This window comes from Nerophis lumbriciformis, linkage group LG02 (genome assembly GCF_033978685.3).
Source record: "Nerophis lumbriciformis linkage group LG02, RoL_Nlum_v2.1, whole genome shotgun sequence".
In the NCBI taxonomy this organism is placed as follows: domain Eukaryota; kingdom Metazoa; phylum Chordata; class Actinopteri; order Syngnathiformes; family Syngnathidae; genus Nerophis; species Nerophis lumbriciformis.
This window is the reverse complement of record NC_084549.2, coordinates 56,184,657-56,208,676: the sequence shown is the minus strand read 5'-3', so window position 1 is coordinate 56,208,676 and position 24,020 is coordinate 56,184,657. Positions and strand designations below refer to the sequence as shown.

Genomic DNA, 24,020 nt, shown 5'->3' with positions numbered 1-24,020 from the left:
GTGGTTTGTACAACATATTATGGTAAATGGGGAAACAGTACCAATGTTTTTTACGGAAAAAAACTGTCAGCTTAGTCATCAGAATTTTGCTGTAAAATTGACAGCGTTTTTTACAACATTACTGTTTATGGGGGAAAATTCTACCAATGTTTTTTTAACATTACAATTCTGGCAACTGAGCTGCCAGTCTTTTACCGTAAAACAATGTGGTACCGTTTTTTACAGTAATGTAAACAACAACGGCAGACTTTACAGTAAAATACTGGAAGTTCAATGGACAGAACTTTACTGTAAAAAAAACGGTAATATGCTGTAAAAAACAATGTAAATTTTACTGTAAAATCTATTGTAATTTTTAGAGTGTACAATTCGATGAATGTCTTGCCTTGAAATCATGAGTCAAGCAGTTATTTAAATATTTTGATTTTGACAAAAAATTGTTTGGAATGTATGATAATATAATATGTGTTGCAATATTGGATAATATTAGTTTGAAATGGGGCAGCACGGTGGAAGAGGGGTTAATGCGTCTGCCTCACAATACGAAGGTCCTGAGTAGTCCTGGGTTCAATGCCGGGCTCGGGATCTTTCTGTGTGGAGTTTGCATGTTCTCCCTGTGACTGCGTGGGTTCCCTCCGGGTACTCCGGCTTCCTCCCACCGCCAAAGACATGCACCTGGGGATAGGTTGATTGGCCCTAGTGTGTGAATGTGAGTGGGAATGTTGTATGTCTGTCTGTGTTGGCCCTGCGAAGAGGTGGCGACTTGTCCAGAGTGTACGCCGCCTTCCGCCCGATTGTAGCTGAGATAGGCTCCAGCGCCCCCCGCGACCCCGAAGGGAATAAGCGGTAGAAAATGGATGGATGGATGGATGGATAGTTTGAAATGTATGCAATTTCATGCAGTACATGTATTTTTTTCTGTCAAAATGGAAAGAACAAATACATTTAGTAAGAAAAGAAAAGGTACCTTGTCGATGCATGTTATTTTCAGGCGTTCGCGGGCCATATAAAAGGATGTGGCGGGCCTCACCTGGCCCCTGGGCCTTGAGTTTGAGACCTGTGCTTTACAGAGTACAGAACTGATGCAACAGTATGTCTAAAGTTCCTTCAGGCTGTATTTTGGATTGAAACTTGCCAGCGAGCACACCAGTCGGGGTCTCCTCACTCATTTTTGTACTGACGTATGCATTGTTTTGATCACTGACCGTACAGCGGTTAAAGTAAAAGAGCTGTATTGTTGATAATAAAGGTAAAGTATTGGTATTGTTCATTATCAATAGCGCTATTTCTATTGGTATTTGAATTGCTCCATTTGTAGTGTAATAATGCTCATTGTCATTTCTGTATTATTTTTTATTTTCGCTAACTGCTTATTTGCTATTACTTTTACCATCATATTTGTACATGTCGTATTTGGTGATGTTGCTCTATTGTTGTTGTTGTTGTTTGCTGTTGTTGTTTTTGTTTCTCTGTCTAATCCCCCTCTTGTCCCCACAATTTCCCCCTCTGTCTTCTTTTTTTCTCTTTCTATCCCCTCCTGCTCCAGCCCGGCTGCACTAAATGATAATATAAATACATTTAATAAAGTCAAATACAAATAAGGCAACAAAAGAAGTATCCTACACTTCTCTTTTGTAAAGTAAATCTGAACAGCCGACATGGGCATCTACATCAACTATATGATTTGCCTGAGAAGCTGGACAGGACAAGAAAAAAAAAAAGAGCTTGTACGGTCCAAATACATTGAATGATTAATCTAAGTGTGTTCATGATTAATGCGATAATTTTGTGATGAGTCAAAGTAGTTAACATGTTAATTTTGACAGCCCTAACTACATTGTATTAGACACACATGCCGCTCTAACTCCTATGAAAAAAGATCATAATTAAATGGTTAGAGTAATGTTCATGTTATGTATTGGTGTGGTTAGTTGCATTAACATCAGCAACTGAGAATTCCTGGTTCGATCCCCGGCTTCCGTCATCCTAGTCACGTCCGTTGTGTCCTTGAGCAAGACACTTCACCCTTGCTTCTGATGGGTCGTGGTTAGGACTTTGCATGGCAGTCCTGCCATCAGTGTGTGAATGTGTTGTTGTGAATGTGGAAATAGTGTCAGAGCGCTTTGAGTTCCTTGAAGGTAGAAAAGCGTTATACACGTGTAACTCATTTAGATTTACCATTTAAAATATGCACATCTGCATCTGTGTGTGTTTTTTCCCAGAACGGGCTAATGGAAGCCTGCAGCATCTCAGCAGCGCTGTGGAGCAGCAGAACCCTGATAGTGACGAGGAATTCGGGCACAGTAACGGCGGCCTCCTTGTACCCGCCGTGCCCGACACGCACAGTGCGTTATGGAGCCAGAAGACGCAGAGCGAAGCAGGTGCCTCTATCTAAAATGTCTCTCTCTGTAGTCGTACACAGTCTGTTCTGGAACAAGTTTTCAGAATGGCAAGTGGAGCTGCACGATTTTGAGAAAAAAACAATTTGCGATTTTTCTCTCCAAGATTGCAATTGCGATTTGATTTGCGGTTTTTAAATATTGAATACACAAAAATGCTTAAAACTGCACAAATAACGAGTGAAGCAAGACATGTTACTTTTAGACTGCCATGTAACATCTTCTTGTTTGAAGGTGCCACACATTAGACGAACAATAGAACAACAATTGACTAAAACATATTTCAATCAATGTTTATTTATATAGCCCTAAATCACAAGTGTCTCAAAGGGCTGCACAAGCCACAACGACATCCTCGGTACACAGCCCACATAAGGGCAAGGAAAAACTCACCCCAGTGGGACGTCGATGTGAATGACTATGAAAAACCTTGGAGAGGACCGCATATGTGGGTAAAGAAATAAAATATCTGAACTCACATTTCATCGCCGGGACAGCTGAGCTAGCTTCCGACGTTGGCCGACATCGTCTCATAAGATGTAGTTTCTCTTTAAATATCCTTCTTGAAAATGGCCTTGCAAATATATGTGTTGTCTTGTCTAATGAAAAAAGGTGCAGATGAGGCGTGTTGGCTAAGTTCTTAAAGTTTACTCCACAGTGTGCTCATCGATAACATCAAGCTGCCGGCATGTCTACCTAAACGGGGCTACTGCGCATGCTCTTCACTACTGTGGCATGCAGTTCTTATGTTACCTGGCTCGTAACATCACTATATATCTGCCTTAGGCCATCTAGAAAGCCTTTCTGACAACAACTCGTTATCTGATTGGCTATCGCAACTGTCTATCACTGTATGTCCCCGTTCACTTCCAGTGCACGAACGCCCGCATTGCTGAATCTGAAAGCCTCTGGCAGATTTTGAACAGCATGGCAACATAGGCTAGCTAAATTCTGGTTGGACAATAACTCTATAACCTAAAAACAACAGCGCTGGAAGGAGCATAATATGACATGAAGAGAATATGAATACTTTTAGATATTTAGGGAAAGTAAATTAAAAAATACTTTTATCTTTAATTATGATTATGATTTCTGGTTATGTTAGGCCAGCATAGTAGGCCTTGCTGGCCCTGACGGCACACCACTGCTGTAGAACTGTTTACTGTTGTACTGTAATTGGAAGGTAAATAACTTTATCCTAAATAAATAAACAAACAAAAAATAAAATAGTCACATTTTTGTAAGCAAAAATTTAACTTAAATACATTTTGAATGTGACACAAGTCGAACGTTCCCTTTTTGTTAGACATCACATGATCACGGTATTGTTGCTCGTTCGGCCGTGTTGATGGGCTCAAATTGCCCATCCGATTTGATGCTGAAATATTACCACAACGGGACATATGGCTTTGTAATCATATTTTTTTCCTCCTAACTTTTGTTACTTTGAAGCACTCCTCACTATGGAGTAGTGAGTAAGGAGGCTGTCTCTACCTGCTTCCTGTGTGTGTGAAGATGACGCCCCGCTGTCCGCCCACCAAGACAAAAATTGTGAATGTGTGAAAAGAGGGCTCAATGCGTTCAGTTAAATAAACGCGCTCAGGTGTGGAGAGCGATGCACAGAGTGAGACATCTTTCTCCCTGTTTGACGCGAAAGATGAACAAAGTCTACTGCGTTTTTTTATTTTATTACTTGTGGCGGCCTTAAATTTACTAGTGACGGCCTGCCACAAGTAAATTAATATATATTGGAAACACTTTTTTGTCCCACAATGTTTGAAAAGAGGTTAAGCACACCACACCTTACTCTCTTCATGTCTTCTTGCCTTCTTTCGTCTTTTGGAATGAATTTCCAACGAAAAAGCAAAATATACCAACTTTAGGAACTTTTGTGACTCCAGAAATATTTTTTTTACCAAAAAAACATTCCTTGATTTCCCAACTGTACAACATGGGCTGGAGGGAGACCTCCTCTGTACCTCAGGGGGAAGTAAATGTAGTACCAGTACTTCAACATGTGTCTGCTTGCAGTCAATCAACTGAAGAGCCTCTTACTGAAGCAAGGCATGGAGATACCTGCTCCTCCCTCGCCATCCAAGGTACACAAAACATATCACATGACATGGAGTGCTTATGCAGTGTCATCGATACACATTTTTTTTAAACCCCTTATGATTGGCAGGACTTGGTCCCAGTGACTCACAACCAGTCCGACTACATCCAACATCTGGAAGCTGAAGTGCGATTCTGCAAGGTTTGCATGCAAGTCTGCTCTACGGCCATCTTATCTGCACTCCACTTGTTTGAGTTTTTTTGTGGTTGGTGTGACAGGAAGAGCAGCACGGGCTCAAACAAAGGATCCGAGTGGTGGTGGTGGAGAATGAGAAACTGTGGTCCGAGCTCAAAGCCAAACATGCAGATGCTTCTCCGAAGGAGCACACGGTAAAGTCTGCCACATTCTTATGTAAAAATCTAATATAAGTATTTATTACGTCCTTTAGTTACATTGGTAACATTTTTCTTTTCTAATTTATTGCAATAGTTTCACAAAATTATACAATATCTTATTCTTTAACATTGCCCTTTTTGAATGTCATATATTAAGAAAAACACACTCCCATCTCTATACTCTTATACATAGATCTACATAGACTTATAACAGAAAATTTTACTGATACGGAAAATCAAATGTATACAAAAAAACACAAATAAGTAAAAACGCAACTTATTAAAAAAAAGCTGTTAATTCCCCTTTCTCTAACCTATTGGACATAATAGATAAAATGAGCATCATGCTGTGTTTAAAAAATACTTTGAACAAAAGACTTGGGACTATTAAAGAACTGTTTGCAACAGTTACACAGATTTATTGAGGGTACTAACTTCCCAGTGTATTTTACACAGTATATTCCGCCCTTTTACAGCTTCGAGGACGTAATGACGTAACGCATGCACATGCATTAGTTTTCGATGTTGTTAGCTAATAATAGCGATTTGGATAGTTAGTGTTAGCTGTTATTGAATATATATTCTATCACACGGGTTCGGTAACCTATGGCTCTAGAGGCAGATGTGGCTCTTTTGATGACTGCATCTGGCTCTCAGATTAATTTTAGCTGACATTGCTTAACACAATAAGTAATGAATAATTCTGCTGGTAATCACAGTGTTAAAAATAACTTTAATTTTAATAATTTTAATCCATCCATCCGTTCTCTACCGCACCTGTTCAAGAAGTCGCATTCATGGTAAGGAGTATTTTATTTATTATTGGTTAGCTTCAGAATAACAATGTTTTTAAAAAGAATGAGAGACTTATTATACTCTAAAAATGTTGGTCTTACTTAAAAATGCACGCATTTAGTTGTATTCAGTGTTAAAAAATATTATATGGCTCTCACGGAAATACATTTTAAAATATTTGGCTTTCATGGCTCTCTCAGCCAAAAAGGTTCTCGACCCCTGTTCTATCATAACAACAACAAGACTGCATATTGTTCAATGCTTCTTTTGGACTGCTTTTGTTTGTGTGCACGCGCTCCAACGCGTATGTGCTGATGAGACAGTAAACACCAATCATTTTTATTCAGGCCGGTGAAAAATGTTACTACACAAACTTGGTAATTGTAAATAATATAGACCGTTTTAACACAAATATGTTCTGTTAAACCACTAATGGCAACATAAGCTAGCCAATGGTGTTCTTGTTATGTTTTGCTTTGAAAAATGTGACTGCGAGCAAGTTGCAAACAGCAACTTTAATCCTAAAAAATCTTTACTGAGGCTATAAGCCAAATTAATGTTAAATTTTCACCAAACGAGATGGCGCCCTCTAGTGGCCTTTAGTGACTGCATGTTCTTAATGCAGATGAAATAATATACTTTAATTGTAATATGGACAATAATATACATCCCGATAACGACATATATCACAATATAGTATTTTTTACATCTTATCAATAAATCAATTTGTATAGCGCTTAATCACAAATGTATGTATATGTATATATATATATATATATATATATATATATATATATATATATATATGTATGTATATGTATATATATATGTATGCATATGTATCTGTATATATATATATATATATATATATATATTTATATATATATATGTATGTATGTATATGTATATATATATGTATGCATATGTATATGTATATATATATATATATATATATATGTATGTATGTATGTATGTATATATATATGTATATATATATATGTATATATATATATACACACATTTTATATATATATATAATGTGTGTGTATTTTTTTAAATATAAAAAGAACAAACACATTTACATTTTAGGATCAGCAAGATCCTCTTTGCTCTTGTGATCCCTTCTGTTCTTGATATTTCCCTCTCGTTTTGGTGTGTGTTTTGTCTTTTGGATCAGGCCCCTTTGGAACTGCGCAACAAAGGAGCCATGCATGGCGCACTTGTATGTGGGCAACATGTATTATTTATTGCTCTTTATTTTTGTCCTTCGTTGTTTTACCTTTTGTAGCTGTAATAGAAATAGATCCTCTGTAGTGGCAGCTGGTTGCATTAACTCTCTGGTTCTTTAATGTTTTTTATGTCCTTTGTGAAATTTAATGTTTCTCTCTTTGTTTTCATAACAAGATGGCGCCGCGGATGGCCGCCACGGTACTGTGCTCCCTCGTAGTTGTTGCAGGTTTTTTTTTTTGCTTCTTCCTTTGAACACTGAGAGCACAGTCTACCAAGTCACATTTCTTGTGTGTTAAAACATATTTGGCAAATAAATCTGAATCTTATGAATTCAGAGATGGCATTTGTACTGTCTTGGTGTCTGAAGAACTGCTTGTCATAGATTGTGTCAGGCTCGTTTAGTTTTGAGGTAACTAAGGTTAGGTAAGGTAATTTTGCCAGTTTTGAACACTGTCTCTGTACTGTTCCTCTTTGTCGTCTTTTCAAGTGATAGAAAATAATAGACATGTTCAAGTCGCCAGTAACGACTCGTTGGCGGCATGTTTTACAGATTAACGTTGTTTGGTTGGTGCCTGACTTTTTTAAATCCAAACAAAGAAGTTCCCTCCTCCCTCTTTTTGGTAAAAAAAATATCTTGTGGTTTTGTTGGTTTAGCTTCCATTTTGCTCTCGCTGTTGTTGACATCCATGCTCCCACTGGCTCTTGCCGTAAAGTTCTTTCAAATTACATTAAAATGCTACCGCAAAGTAGCCGCAGCCCAGACGTTAAAATTACAGTATAAACAGTAGAGAATTAAATTGTACGACAGACATTTTTATGTCATACTCTGATATTTATCATTATATTGCACAGCACTAATTGTATTCATGTATTTTATATATTTGTAGGGGAATGAACGTGTAGCAGATGACAGTCCTGCGATGTCGGGAGGGGAACACGCCAGGTGGAAACATGAGCTGGTTTGTCTTCGTCCAATATAAGTCATATACTGTGTTTACAGGTGCCCCTTGGTTTACGATGTTTCACGGTTACAAACGCGCTCAATAAATTGATTAAAAGCGTAATTCTGGTCCGTAAACACCAGACTTGCTTGAAAATGAGTTACAGCTCGTGCACGCCACAGAAACATATATTACGTACTTAAAAATGGCCACACCTGTCTGAACTGCCATTATTCATGATAAAGATAAGCTATTTTAATGTCTACGAGGAGGTGGTCATCAACATTCTCTTCAATGCAAAATCAAAACAGGCTGTAGCTGCGCCGAATCAGCATCAAACTCAATTGTGCTCTCTACACTTAATTCATTTATAATAATTCATACATCTTAATTAATATATTTGAGTTTCTTATAAAGATGACTGCTGACATTGTGAAAGCTTATTATGAAGGAAGAATGCCAGCCATTAATTTTGGGGGGCACTTTATTAACAACTAGCTTCGTTTCCCCATCAGTCTTCAAAAGGTTAAGGAGAAACAACCCAATTCCGGCCTTAACAATAACAGCACTGAACAAAATAATGGTCTCAGAAAAGTAGCTTACATTATGTTCACTCCCAATAGGCATCAGTGATGGATATTTTTTAAATTACGGTACGGTTTCATTTTAGTTTTGTCTTTTTATTACATTATTGCATGTCCTCCATGTGTCCTGTGTACAGTGTGAGTGACTTAAGTGTTGATTTAGCTGTAATTAAAATATTCCACTTACACTTGAAGTCGACTTACTGTACATCACAGTCTAGGGACGGAACTCGTTCACACCACGAGGACTACCTGTATATACTTTTCTGTTTGTATTAGAAAATGTTATTATTAAACAATCAATGTATAATTTTGGAGAAAAGTGCATTAAAGTATGTTATTACTGTAAATGCTATATTTACATTGTAGTTGGGGCCATACTTGCCAACCTTGAGGCCTCAGAATTAGGGAGCTATTCAAAAGGCCCGCTGGGGGGGTGTGTATATATATATATATATATATATATATATATATATATATATATATATATGTATATATGTAAAATAAATACTTGAATTTCTTTTAAAATTTCAGTGAAATACAGCTATATATATAGCTGAAAATCACTGAAATTCAAGTATTTCTTTTATTATATATATATATATATATATATATATATATATATATATATATATATATATATATATATATATATACATATATATATAATAAAAGAAATACTTAAATTTTCACTGACAGCAGCCACAAAATTACTTTACAAGAGAAGTGTAAATACAAATTACATACTTTGTCCGTGTTTCTGCTTGTGCTTTCATCACACATCAGACCAAAGGGTTGGTTTTGGCACAGTTCGATCGCTTCCTTGTCCAATTCTGGGGCAATGACACCTATCAAATACACAGTAATGAAAACACAGTTGTTCTACTAACTGTACTGTACTTGCTGCTTACTTAAAAAAAAAAAAATCTGTTCGTTGTCATGTCTTTCATAATGATTGAACGATAGGCAAAATTCCCCAAAAAGTGCAGTTGCCCTTTAATTTGAACATTTACAGTATTTTCAAAAATACGTTTTTTTAAATAAACACACTTTACCACTGAGAGAGCTAGTATTTTAGTTGTAATTAATTGACTGACTAAATGTGATGTTTGTGTCAGGAGCAGTTGAAGCTAATGCACCAGGCCCAGATTGAAACAATGGAGGCTCAGGTCATCTCCCTCAGGTCACTTTTTCTTCTTCTTTCAACTTTGAGACATCTCCTTCCAGCCTTACCTGCTTTCCCCTCCATTGCTTCCATCGCCAGAAGGGACCTGTCGCTCAGCCAGAAGGAGTGTGAGGATGTGACTGCTCGCCTCAGACGCAGCGAGAAGGAGGCGGTGGATGCTCAGCGAAATCTCGGGGCGCCCCGCGTGGCCGGCTTGTGTTTGAAGTGCGCGCAGCAGGAGGCGCTGTTGGCCGGGGCACCTACCAACGCGCACGTCCAGGCTCTGGATAGACTTACCAAGTACGTGGAGGAAGTCAAGGAAATAATGCATGTTTTCTGTGATTACATGCGTGCTTGCTCGCAGGGAGCGCGACGAGCTGCTGGTGGCTCTGAGCGCCACGCGGGCCGCTCGGCTGGAAGTGCAGCACAGGGAGTGGTCGGCGTGTCTGCAGGTCAAACACGCCGTGGAGATAGCAGAGGAAGCCAACCTGCACAAAGCTGAGGTCAGATTGTTTGCTATTCTCAACCGCGACTCGTCCAAATCTGCATACTGACTTGTTGTGTGTGGCCGTGCAGGTGGAGGTGCAGTGCCAGCAGCTGTCGCGGGAATTGGCTCGGCAGACAGCGCAGCGAGAGCGAGACGCACAGGCCTCGCAGGACAGACTGGCCGAGGCCCGAGAGGAGGGACGCAACGAGGGGTGCAGGCAGAAAGAGGAGCTGGCAAATACAGTAAAGGAAACTTGCAGACACATTAATATAACATCTTACTACACTCACAGGAACATTATTATTATTACGTTGATTATTGTTCCACCTGCACTTGCTATTCCATCAGGTACAAGATTATCAGGCAACTCATATGTTTTAGGTGGCCTGGTTGTCCCAGCGTGCAGCAGACCTGGAGGGCGAGCTGGGCAGACTTCATGCGGACAAGAGCTCACTGACCAGTCAGCTAGAAGTTGCACACAGCAAACTTACGAGTGTGGAAAAAGACAACAGCAAGGTACAGTCACATGTTTTTTTTTTTAACCTGTCCTCTACAGCAGCATGGGCAAATAATATTGTTGATTTTAACTACGTTTACACTGCAGGCCAAAGTGGCCCAAATCGGACTTTCTTTTAAATCTGATTTTTTTCAAGCTGACTGTTTACACTGCAAATAAAATGTGATTTTAATCAGACTCCAGTGTAAACATGCGCATGGCCCAATGTGGCCTTAATGTGGCCTTAACGTCATATGCATGCGCAGTTTGATAAAGTGAAAACAAAGGAAGTTGACCGGATTCCATAAATGAACAAGGAATTCGCTACTACTACTACAAAATAAAATAAAAGTTGCCACCATAGATGTGGTCGCCACACCATAAAAATGAGTGTTTTTTACGTAAAAAATAAATTACAGTAATATAATGTATGAGATATACTGTATATATATATATATATATATATATCTAATATATATATCTATCTAATATATATATATATATATATATATATATATATATATATATATATATATATATATATATATATATATATATATATATATATATATATATATATATATACATACATATACATACATAGAGTGTAATATTTGGAAGAGTTCTAATATTTTTATGGCTGTTTAAGTAGAGGAGACACGGACATCAGGATTAGCTTTATTTTTGAACTCACATGTAAGCAAATAGGCCGCAGCGTCAATTCCGGTCCTTCAACAAACACTATTTCTTCGGAATCAAAATATATATTCATATATTACATATAGCCTATTATTTGCGCAATATTGACTAGTGATGCACATAAAATTTGGCCATCAAAAATAGACTTTGCTCACCTAAACCGGATGTTTAGATGAAGTATCCACTTCGTCTTTCCCCGTGCACACGAATGATGTAGCTCGCCCAAAGCTAACAAAAAAGTCACATTTAGGTCACATTGCCGTTTAGACTGAAGTCACATTTGAAAAGATCGGATTACAAACTTGATTTGGACAACCTCCTGATGTGGCCTGAATCTGATGCGAAAAGTTCAGATTTGAAGCACTTTGGAGCATTTAGACAGGCAAAAAAATCTTGATTTGGTCTGCAGTGTAAACAGGGTTTTAGATGCCTGTGTCTGACGATACTTTACAAAAGAAAACTGTGGGATATTTCTCATGTTGCCTTATTTGTATTTAACTTTATTCAATGTTTGGATATATTTAGTATTTGGTGCAACTGGACCAGAGCAGGAGGGCATATAAAGAAGAAAAAAAGAAAACTGGGTGGGATTGTGGAGACAAAAGGGGGAAAGAATAAATTGATTAACGTGGACCCCGACTTAAACAAGTTGAAAAACTTACTCGGGTGTTACCATTTAAGGGTCAATTGTACGGAATATGTACTGTACTGTGCAATCTACTAATAAAGTCTCAACCAATCAAAAAAAAAAAAGACACAGAGACAACAAAACAACAACATCAGAACTACATCAGCAGATACAATATATACAAATATGATGCCCGTATTAAGAAAAACAGATTAGTGAAGTAGAAAGTAATAACACAGTCTTAACAATGAATATTTTTACACCACAATTGAAACAATATAAAACTGACAGTAATAACAATATTGATAATGAATAATATGTACCTCTATTATCACCATTACATATATTAATTGAATAATTGGATTATAAAGAGAAACAAAAGGAGGGGGGGATCACCTGGTTTTTAATGCTAAATAAATAACTGCTTTGGTTCACAACATCCTTACGGTGTGCTGTCTTAGCTGTATTACCCCATATGTCCACTAGATGGCAGCACAACATCTCTTTTTGTGTAATAAGGCTGTGGCAAAAAGGCCTTATTTCCCCTTCTGTTGATTCATTTAGTAAAATGAAGACATGGATAATGATATAAGGTAATTTAAGTGAGCAAAACGTTTTTGGGATAGTTTAACATTTTCTAAATTGAAATTCATGCATGTGCAATAGAGGTAGGGGGGAATTTTGTATTTTTTTTAGATGCATTGCATTTTGGACATGGACGATCATTAAATCGATTAGTAAACTTGATTGATTGATTTACTTATTCTTAATAAAGTAATGCAGACAGTTAAAAAATTAGGCTGACTGCAGCGAGCCACCACTTATGTTCCAGTTTTGCACCCATTTCCATTAATTTAGTAAATGTGAGGATTAATTGAACTGTTTCCTTTTACAATTGCGCTCTTTTTTTAAAGTTGCATGTGATAAACGCTTATTTAGTGAAACAAAAAAAAAAAGTAAAACTGCATCAATGTACATGAATTAAAAATGCATCAAAAATCTATTTTAAATCGAATCGTAGCTCCGTAATCGTAATTGAATCCTGAGGTGCCCAAAGATTCCCACCTCTAATGTGCAACCTAAGTAGCAACAAATTCTAGAAATGTATTTTAACCTGAAAGAAGACTTAAGGATATTACGGCATACATGATCAGTTTATTCCAGCACAGACCGTTGCAGCCTTTAAGCAGCAAATGATGACTTAAATTAGTTTTTAATTGTGAACCGCTTGTAGGTTTGTGCGGACGTGCTGTGTCAGCTCAGCGCTGCTCGACTCAAAAAGGAGGAGGCTGAGCAAGAACTCCAAGACCTCCAATCCAAAATGAGCAGGCAGTTGGAAAAATCTACACAGGTAAAAATCTGCCATTAATTATAATGATTTTAGAGCACTTTATTAATAATTCAACATGGAATGAGACAAGGTATTTATCTGATGTTGCAAGATTTCACAGGTTTTGTATAAACTGGAACTTCCTAAATGTTCTTAACAGGTTATTTAATGTTAATGCTTGCACCGCTCAGCTCGTTCTGTCCTCACGTCTCCTTCCTTCCTCTCCCCATTCGTCTCGGCGGGACAGGAAGTGGAAAAGCTGAGCTCAGAGCTGGTTGGCTGTCGGCAGCGTCTGGAGGCGGTCCAAAAGGACGGGAGCCAATGGCAGGCCGAAGCCCTGAGCCTGGCGGAACAGCTGGCAAACGCCCAGCGCCAACTGCACCTCACCAGGTAGTACCTAATCCTATTATGCATGCCAACACACTCGCAGCGCGCCCCTCTGCCCAAGCTCAGCTTGGCTCAGGCCGGTCCGGTCCAGTTCAAACCAGCACACCAACTGTACAGCACCAGGTAGCCGCTAATCCTATTAAACCAACCACACACACATAAACACACATGGGCACTGCTGTCCCTTGGTCTTGGGACCAACTGGACCCCACCAGGTCACCTATAATCCTGTTAGGCATGCCACAACATAATACACACACACACACACACACACACACACACACACACACACACACACACACACACACACACACACACACACACACACACACACACACACTTTAGCTGCTCTGTGGCACCAGGCCGATGCCCGGCGCCAACAGAGCCAAACTGGTACTTGAGCCTTTCTCCTGTCCCTGGCGTGTACACACGCACACACACACACACACACACACACACACACACACACACACACACACACACACACACACACACACACACATACGCACAAGCAGGACAATGTGGCCTTTCTGCCCCCCTACCAGCGTTCTCCCTACAGGCGCTACCGGCTCCCCTCTCATGTCCATCTCATACATCCTTTCTGTCCAAGTGTTTATCCATCTTGCGTCTAAATCCTCTGCTGCGTCCCTCCTGTCATCTTCTGACCGGTGCTGACCCCACCGACCGCCCTCCCCATGCCCACACCTACCCGTGCCAACGCACCGGTGCGCGCCGTCACCCGCGCCGCCCACAGCCGGGGTGTTTGAGATGGTCACAGATGTGGCGGCGGAGCCCTACGGTGCTTCAGGGTGTGTGTGTGTGTGTGTGTGTGTGTGTGTGTGTGTGTGTGTGTGTGTGTGTGTGTGTGTGTGTGTGTGTGTGTGCCCCTCTCTGATGCATGTTTTAGTGTGTTTGTCTGTCAGCTGGCCAGCGCTAACACTCTGGCTGCATGGCGAGCTGTCATGTGTGTCTGAGTGAATTTTCTAACCAGTTGTGCAGAACCATACAGAGACGCTGAGCTGGACAAGAGAAGTCACTGGCCTAAAGTGGTTTTATCGCTCTGCAGATGCACGATTGATGTTTGACAGCTGTTAACTTGGCTGAGATTGCGACCATCCATCCATCCATTTTCTACCGCTTATTCCCTTCGGGGTCGCGGGGGGCGCTGGAGCCTATCTCAGCTACAATTGGGCAGAAGGCGGGGTACACCCTGGACAAGTCGCCACCTCATCACAGGGCCAACACAGATAGACAGACAACATTCACACTCACATTCACACACTAGGGCCAATTTAGTGTTGCCAATCAACCTATCCCCAGGTGCATGTTTTTGGAGGTGGGAATTACATTTCTGGTTATTAGCATTGAAAAGCCACTTCTGATTTCTTTACCTTGACGAGAAGGTTATTTTATTACTGGCCGGCGGTCTGTATTACGCTAGAACTTTGAACTTGAAGCTTGAGTGGCCCATCAATCCCAAATCCTGCAAGAGTTCACACTTCTTAGGTTGTGAGACTTCAGGTCCAATCGTTGACGAGACCACATTTTTGGAAAGCCAAAGACCAGGGGCCTCATTTAATAAGAGTTGTGTGGATTTCCTACTAAAATTGGTAATTGTTCAAATTCCTAAAACAGCGTATGCAAGAAAAAATCCAGATGTATTAAATAGTGTGCGCGCACACTAATCCTAACACATTTATTTGACTCCGTTTACATCCATCCATCCATTTTCTACCGCTTATTCCCTTTGGGGTCGCGGGGGGCGCTGGAGCCTATCTCAGCTACAATCGGGCGGAAGGCGGGGTACACCCTGGACAAGTCGCCACCTCATCGCAGGGCCAACACAGATAGACAGACAACATTCACACTCACATCCACACACTAGGGCCAATTTAGTGTTGCCAATCAACTTATCCCCAGGTGCATGTCTTTGGAAGTGGGAGGAAGCCGGAGTACCCGGAGGGAACCCACGCAGTCACGGGGAGGACATGCAAAACTCCACACAGAAAGATCCCGAGCTCGGGATTGAACCCAAGACTACTCAGGACCTTCGTATTGGACACCAAATCGGATTTTTTTTTGCGCTCAATTGAAACGGCTTGGATATTATTTTTCCAGTCTCAACTCTCCAAAGTGCTTCAGATCTGATATTTTCACATCAGATTTGGGCCACATCAGGAGGTAGTCCAAATCCAATTGGAGTCTGATCTTTTCAAACGTGACTACAGTCTAAAAGGCAATGCTACCTGTTTGCTACTTTTACCTCATTTTTGATCAAAGTATGTCATTTGTGTGTGCGGCACGATCACTTTCCATTTTTGCAATTATCTTCTTCCTCCTCCTGCAGTTGTTTTCCGTCATCTGCCTACTTCCCTACACAACAGCCAGGGCAAAAACCAACTAACACGCTGATCTGTGGCGTCCATGTTTTCTGGTGTAGTAGCGACTTCCTTGTTCATTAACGGGATCTGATCAACTTCCTTTGTTTTCACTTTCTCGAACTGCGCATGCAAGTGAAGTTGAGGCTACATTGGGGCCTGTGCGTGTTTATACTGGATTTTGATAAAGATCTATTTTTACTTATAATCTAAATAGTTAGCTGTAAAAAAATCAGATTTGGTCCATGTTGGCCTGCAGTGTAAACATAGTCTTGTTACACCCCAGTCCACGTGGAATTGATCACAGATGTTCGCTTGGCTGGGCATGCATGTTAATCAAAAAATGTTATTGCTTTATTGAAAGGTTTATTTACATTGTTATTAAACAGTTGAGTATCTAATGATTACATGTGCGCTTAATTTGGCCACAGTTATTATTTCAACTATTCGACATTATTATTGTCAAATGCTGACAATTGTGTCTATGCGGACAATTGTATGCTTTTGATTATATGCAATGCAGATCTGCAGGACATGGGCATTAAAATTGTTTGAAGCTGTATTAAAAAGGCCTAGAAAAACGTTAACGGTTAAATTCGATTTGCAGAAACCCTGGTGTATATATTTACTGAATGGTTTGACCATGAAGGTTCTACGGAATTATTTATTTATTCGTGGTTGTGATGTGCTAAGGTGTAGAACTGCACTGCATTTATGCTTAGGCTTGTTTAAAATATTTTGGATGAGATTTATATGTCTCAATATCAGTGTCAATCAAGACCGAACATTATTGGACAGAAATATGGATGATACAGCTCTCTTGCGTTGGATCTCATTAGGCTTTGCAGACGTACCTAATGAAATGGCCATAGTTAGATTTCATGCTGCAATAGACAACTTCTTTTTTGTCCCCCGTCATGCTGTTCTCTACTAATTTGAACGTCTACACGTTCCTGCTGTTCCAGCTCGGTGTCTCTTTCTGTCCATCTGCAGGCCTTCAGGGGTCACACGGAGCTGCGTGACGAGACTGATGAGGGTCTTTGCAGGCGTCGTGGTGGTCTGCTGTGTGTTTGTGGTTGTGTTGTATAACGGTGTGTACATCACAGAGCTCCCTGTTTGACCCAACCGATCGAGGAAACGGAACTCTTTGATTCCCCCTCTGCCGCTTGCTCGCTCTCCTCTTTCATTCTGTCCGCCTCGTGGCACAAGTGATCAGAGCTCGCCTTCAAACGGAGGACTCGTGATGCAAAGACCGCCTGTTTGATTTTCTGTCTGCTTTCACTTTCTGATTAATACCTGAAATAAATAGCACAACAGCGGCTTTGCCATTATTTACGCTGATATGCACATCAGTTGTGGAACCACATGCCCATACACACGCACACACACAAATAGACATGCACATGCAATCGGGGATCCCATGGCGGCTGGTGAGCTGCACTGCTCTCCAGGATTGGATCATCAGCCAGCTGTGAGTTGGACAGCCCAGGATCTGTCCTAATCCCCGTCACTCTGTTCACACACGCACACAAACACGCACGCGCACACACACGCACACACTTTGCAGCCCCAGCCCAGCAAAGGGGCTTTACCAAGTTTGTATTATTTGTTTGCTCCTTTCTTTTTCACTTTCCCCGTCTTCTGTCCTCGTCCTTTTCATCCCACCGCCGTTCTTTCTTCTCCTTCTCCTTCCCGTGATGTAATCAGGGCTCCCAAAGGCCAACCAGTGTGAAATGGGGCCCTGATCTCAAGCCAGGCAAGTGTGTGTTTGTTTGCTTGATGAGAATGTGTCCGCCTGATCTGTTTTTGGACAAGTCCAACGTTTGCAAGGCCCCCCAACCTCCCCAAATCTCCATGAAATCAAAAATCTGTAATCATGATGTTTGCTGAGAGATGAAATAAAACCAGGAAAGTTTGCTTGAGGACACTTTGTCCCTTTAAACATAGACAAAGAAACAGTCTTTATGTGGCTGAATGATAAATGTTTCAACAAAAGACTGTTTCGTTGTGTGATAAAGCTAACAAAATGTACTTATATTTTAAGTAAAATATTTGCGCTCAGGAAACACATTTTAGAAATCTTTTTTTTTTTAAGTGCTTTTTTGCCAGTTCTTTAATGACACGGTTAGCCCAAGTAATACCCTTCCCAGGCTCTAATTGGGGTAAAGTGTTGTTTTACAGCCCCACAAGCATAAACAGGATTAGCCCACTGTATAGAGGCCAGATTTTGTCAAATTGTATACATTTTGTAAAAAAAAAAGAAAAGAAAAAATACATTCTCATATGAAATATGCAATTAGCAAATAGTATATAGACTTTGCGTAGTTCCTGTTTTCGTATTCATTTTTAAAATTTACCGTACCTTGTTGTCTGTGAATGTTTTTTAGTTCAGTTTATTAATTTATACAGCACACTTAAACAACCCTAGTTGACCAAAAGGCTGTACAGACATAAAGCACATGAAAAATAGTGAAAAGTGTACATGTAACACCGCAGGATAAATAAAATATTAGAATAGCAATTGTATGTTTTTAAAGAAGCGCGAAAACAATCCAACATAAAATTACTGAAATAAATAAATATATTACATTTGGGCTGTCAAAAATAACAGGTTAAATCATGTGATTAAGTACAAAAATATTGCATTAATTTTTTTAATTCACTTATTAATAACACTATTTAGTTTGACTGTACAATCATTTACCTTTATCTTTATCGCGGATGGTTGCCAGAAAGGTGGCACGACCTGTTATGGCATTGATTAGGTTAATGACCATGGAACAGTGAAGAAATGTGACGAAATTAGGGTTGTCCCCATACCGTACCAGAATGTATTTTGATATTTTTTGATTATTTTCAAAATAAAGGGGACCACAAAAATATGTCATTATTGGCTTTATTTGAACAGAAAATCTTATTATACATATGTTTCTTATTGCAATCAAGGAAGAATTTTGGCATTAAATAAAATAGTGAATCTACTAGACCACTTGTCTTTTAATAGTAAGTAAGCAAACAAAGGCTCCTAGCTTGGCTAGTGACGTATGCAGTAACATATTGTGTCATTTCACATTCTATTATTCTGTCAAAATTATGAAGGACAAGCAAGAGAAATTGATTATTAATTTACTGTTAATATCTGCTTACTTTCCGTTTTAACATTTTTTTATCTACACTTCTGTTAAAATTTAATAATCACTTATTCTTCTGTTGTTTGATAGTTTACACACATTTTGGTATCAATCCAATACCAGGATCATACATTGGTCATAATTAAAATCCTCCTGTGTCCAGGAATGTATTTGCTGACTTTACAAACAATAACAAAAGAAGAGAGAGGCTCCAGCAACTCCCGCGATAGGGACAAGCCGTATAAAATGGATGGATAGATGGATTGATGGATTTTGTGATAATAAAATGTTTTGACGTAATCATTGTTGTATCGACTATGTACGGCTCTTGTACTTGGTATCGTTACAGCGCTAGCCTGTTGTTAGCGGTTTTCTATTGTATCCACTACGCTCCTACGGTGTGTAGTGAAACATGTTTAGCTATTCCTCATCCTGCAGGGAGGATACTTGTAAGAAACAGTTTATTTGTCGCCATGGCGACATGGATTAGTGATTGGATTAGTGATTTAGAAGTAGCTAAAACACTGCTGACAGCAGATGGATGTTAGCTGCTAGCTAGCTAACGGCTAACAAGAGCACAAGCTAAGCGCCTCTTGCAGATCGGCACTTCAGTGTTTATAGCTTCAACTTTATCATTAGATTTTAAGCCAAAATACGTCCATTCTACATTTTCTATCGCCACACTGTTTCTGCTTGTAAGTATTTGCCTAACATGCGCCTCTGCTCGTTTTACAAGCAATGTCACGACGTAACGACGACGCGCCTTCATGTCCAAAGAAAAAAGTACCGGTATTTTTCAAAAGCCGTATAGTACCGTTTTTAATTCAATAGTACCATGGTACTTTATTAGTACCAATATATAACGTACAACCCTAGACCAATTTTTGTCAGGGAGACCTATTATGCAAAACCAACCTTTCTTCTCTACTGGTACCTGTTTTTTGTGTATTTAGGATCTGCATAAGTCCCGAAAATCAAACCATGGAGGCATTGGAGATAATGATTAATATGTAATAAAAATATAATAAAACCATCTTGCCTTCCATTTTCTCCAAACGAGCCGTTAGGAATTTGCCTCAATTTGTGACATTTTTCCCAGTTGTGACATATGTACCCAAAGAGCTTTGCGCGAGTTCGCCATTGTAGTCAGACGCTCTATCCTCTTGTTGTGGGGCAAACTTGCTCGTATATGCACATGCATACTCCGCTGTTGTCATTTCTAAGACAAAGTAGTGTATAGTTATAACTTATATCTGTCAGTAGACTCGCTATGGAAGTGCTAAAAACTACAACATGGCTGACGGGTAGAAGACGCAGTCAAAGTGGAGGCACGTAAATAAGACCGCCCACAAAACGGCGCATCCCGAAGAGACGGTCAGAAAGTGGTTTGAAAACAGTCTGTAAAACATAATCTATGCAAAATTTTGGAGATACTTTTTCATGTTTTGTAGACCTCAAGAAAGTTTTTAAATGTAGAATAAAACAATATATAGTGACCCCTTTAGGTCACTTTAAATCAGGCATGCATGATGAAATCTTGATTAATGTGAATTCAAAAGTCTGATTGATCTGATTTAAAAAAAATAAATAAATAAAAAATAAAAAAAAATCATTTGACAGCATTAATATGAAAAAATAATATACTTTATTAAAATAAATACCGTATTTTCTGGACTATAAGACACTACTTTTTTCTTACTCTTTGGACCCTGCGGCTTATAAACCGATGAGGCTAATTTATTGATTTTGCTTTGCTAATGGCGATAATTACTTGTATTCAACAGATAGTTTTACCCTCGGCAGAGACACTGAAAAGGTGAGTTATCTTTTGTGCTATGGCGCCATCTTTTGGACGAGTTCGCTCAATGGAGGGGCTGCCGGTTTAAAATGTATTTCCTGTTTCTGCTTTAAACCGGAAGTAAAGTCGTTCATACTGTTTCTGCTCGGAAGGATTCTTCATCACTCCAAGCAACGTTTCTAAGTTTTACAATATAACTACCGGTAAAACTATTTTTACTTACTAAACCGTCCCATGTGTGATGTCTGTAGGAGTGTTTTCATGCATATTTGTACGTTCTATTGTAATGTAATCAAGCCAGCGTTGTTAGCGTTAGCATTAGCATTAGTGTCTGTGTTTTCATAAACTCACCAAAAGGTCAGCGTGGAGTTATTGAGTGTTTAGCTGATTGAAGAGCTAACTTTTGCAGCTAGGCGGTCCATGACGATGACTTCCGTTTTGTTTGATCATCCGTTTTACTGCCGTGTGACAGGGACCGTTTGGAAACAATTACGTTATGTAAATAAACATTTACAAAATCTTTTCGTACCGGTGTATATATCTGCGGCTTATGGTCCGGTGCGGCTAATATATGTAAAAATATTTATTTTAAAATTTAGTAGCGTGCGGCTTGAATACCGTTGCGTTCTACAGACCGAAATTTACGGTTGATTGATTGATTGAGAAGCTTATTGACATCTTAAAGAATTTAATCCATGTAATGTTTTAAAAAAGCAAATGGATGGCACAAAACGCCAAAAGGCTTGTTTCCATTGTGGTCCATTAAATATTCATCACATTTGATATATTCAATAATAAAAGATATATAACATGTATATAAAAAATTACGTAAAAAAATGGATAAATGATGTACATATACACAGTATACATGTCAGGTGATTTGAAAAACAATATATACAAAAAATGGGGGTGTGGGGTGTATACATTACATGACACTATGTACATGACTATGCACATGTTGACTCCAAGAGTGTGCAAAACAGAATGGGAAAATATATATACACTATAACCACATATAAACCTGTTTGATGCTTCGAAGAGTTGCTGGGGATCAATTTTGGTTCAGATCAGGTAGAGGTTCAGCTGAGCCATGATTTTATGGCAGTTTTAAAATTTATTAAGGAAGTTCGAATTTTAAGGTCTGTTGGTAGTGCATTCCACTGTGTGGTGGCAAAATAGTAAAATTCCTTTTTTTCCCATAGAGTCTTGAATTTGGGGGGACGAGGTCTGAGGAACTCCCTCTCGTGTAGTACCTGTGAGCATCACTTACTCTGGTGAAATAGTTCGGCAGGTACTTGGGGACAGTTTCTCTGAGTATTTTGAATACCAGGCACATTGCGATTTGGAGTACTCTTTCCTCAACTCTAAGCCATCCCAATTTGGTAAAGTTGGCTTGAGTTAGGTGAGTCCTGTATGGGAGGTTGAGCAGGAGTCTCACCAGCTTGTTTTGGGAAGTTTGCAGTTTTGTTTTTAGTGGCTTGGGGATACTGGTGAACCATGAGGTGCAGGCGTAGTCAAAATGACACTGTATGAGGGCACCGGCAAGGGTCTTAAGTGTATCCCTGTTGATAAACGCAGAAATCCTGACCAAAAATCTAGTTTTATTATTGATCTTGGTGATTGCTTTTAATGCCATTTTTTCACCCGAGAGAGTGTTGTCCAATATACAACCTAGGTAAATTACCTTGTCTTTGCTGGTGATTATGGTATCACCTGCTTTAATCGTAAAGCCCGGGGATTTACCTAGGTTGTGCTTGGACCCAAATAGGATGGACTCTGTTTTACCCAGGTGTAGTGACAGTTTATCGGAAAGCCAGAGACAGAGATTACATAGTTCGGTGCTGAGTGCACTTTCAACCTTCAATTTGTCCCTGTCCGAGGCCAGGATGGCAGAATCGTCTGCGAACAGGAACAAATTGCTGTTGCATCCTGATTTAATCCAGAATAACAATGGTCCCAGAATGCTCCCCTGTGGAAAACCACAGCTCACCTTGAGGGGAGAGGACACCTGTTCTCTATCCACAAGGTAAGATTTCATCCAGTTTGTGGCTGCGCTGTCAAAACCGATTGCACTCAACTTGTTTAACAGTATTGAGTGGTTAACTGTGTCGAATGCCTTTTGAAGGTCCAGCATAACCATCCCACAGTACTTTCCCATGTCTATCTCTCGGTTAATTACTAAGATACCCTGCCCAACCGGGGGTGGCCCGAGATGAATTTGAGCAGTTATGACTGCCCTTACAGGTTCGCTTGTAACAATAAATAATATCTGAATATACTGTAAATGTATAAGGATTCGCTTTATGATATTACACAATTGCCTATGCATTTGATTATTATATTGTTTTGCATAATATAAAAAATGGCAGCTCAGTCGTCAGAAGTTTACTGTAAAATGTGATTTATTCTTTACAGCAAATAACTGTTAATGGAAAAACGATGCCACTGTTTTTCCGGTAAAATTTTGGCAGTTTTTTGTTTATTTTTCTACCTTAAAATCTGCAGTCGTTGTTTTTAAGGTATATTACTGTAAATAGAAAAACGATAGCACAGTTTTTTTTTTCACACTGAAGACTTACTGATTATGCTTTACAGCGATCATGGATGGTTGAAAAATATATAAAGAGAATTCACATGTTTGAGACGTTGGGCTCAAAGCAAGACTGCAGGCTGACAAGTGTGTGTGTGAGTGTGTGTGTGTGTAGACAAAAGTTTCCCTCCAACTCCATTAAACACGTTCCGCTGCTGCTGCTCCTCCGCCCTTGAGTGCTGCATCGGATCGGCCCGGCTGCGAGGTTTGGGTGGGCGGAGAAAAGAGCGGAGCGGGTATGTGAGAGAGGGCGGAGAAGTGTAAATGAGGAAGGTGAGGCAGCAGATGCCACGTCCCCGCCAGAGGCTCGCTCAGAGCGGCGAGTGAAATCTGGGCCCCGACAAAATGTCTGCAAAGCAAACTCAGCGGGAGGCTCTTGTCCAATCACTGCCCGGAATAATAGGGCCGAGGAGGGGAGGCCAGGGCCCACATTGAACCTCAGAGCTCTTGCAGCGAGTGTACTCAGTGTTGTCGCTCCAATCTGATAGGACCCAACTACGATTCCCCTCCGGATATACTGTGCAGTGTTGTCTG

General features: G+C 39.7%; 1 protein-coding gene across 1 annotated transcript in view; it reads left to right on the top strand.

Annotated features, from left to right (window-relative positions):
• sdccag8 (SHH signaling and ciliogenesis regulator sdccag8) overlaps window positions 1-24,020 on the top strand; it is an 86,530-nt gene that overhangs the window by 2,907 nt on the left and 59,603 nt on the right. Inside the window, exons 2-13 of the mRNA XM_061965131.2 lie at window positions 2,223-2,381; window positions 4,431-4,498; window positions 4,582-4,653; window positions 4,731-4,841; window positions 7,760-7,831; window positions 9,516-9,580; window positions 9,662-9,862; window positions 9,927-10,065; window positions 10,139-10,291; window positions 10,431-10,565; window positions 13,107-13,223; window positions 13,450-13,592. Of these exons, the coding sequence (XP_061821115.2) occupies window positions 2,223-2,381; window positions 4,431-4,498; window positions 4,582-4,653; window positions 4,731-4,841; window positions 7,760-7,831; window positions 9,516-9,580; window positions 9,662-9,862; window positions 9,927-10,065; window positions 10,139-10,291; window positions 10,431-10,565; window positions 13,107-13,223; window positions 13,450-13,592 (1,435 nt within the window). The remainder of the gene's footprint in view (window positions 1-2,222; window positions 2,382-4,430; window positions 4,499-4,581; window positions 4,654-4,730; window positions 4,842-7,759; window positions 7,832-9,515; window positions 9,581-9,661; window positions 9,863-9,926; window positions 10,066-10,138; window positions 10,292-10,430; window positions 10,566-13,106; window positions 13,224-13,449; window positions 13,593-24,020) is intronic.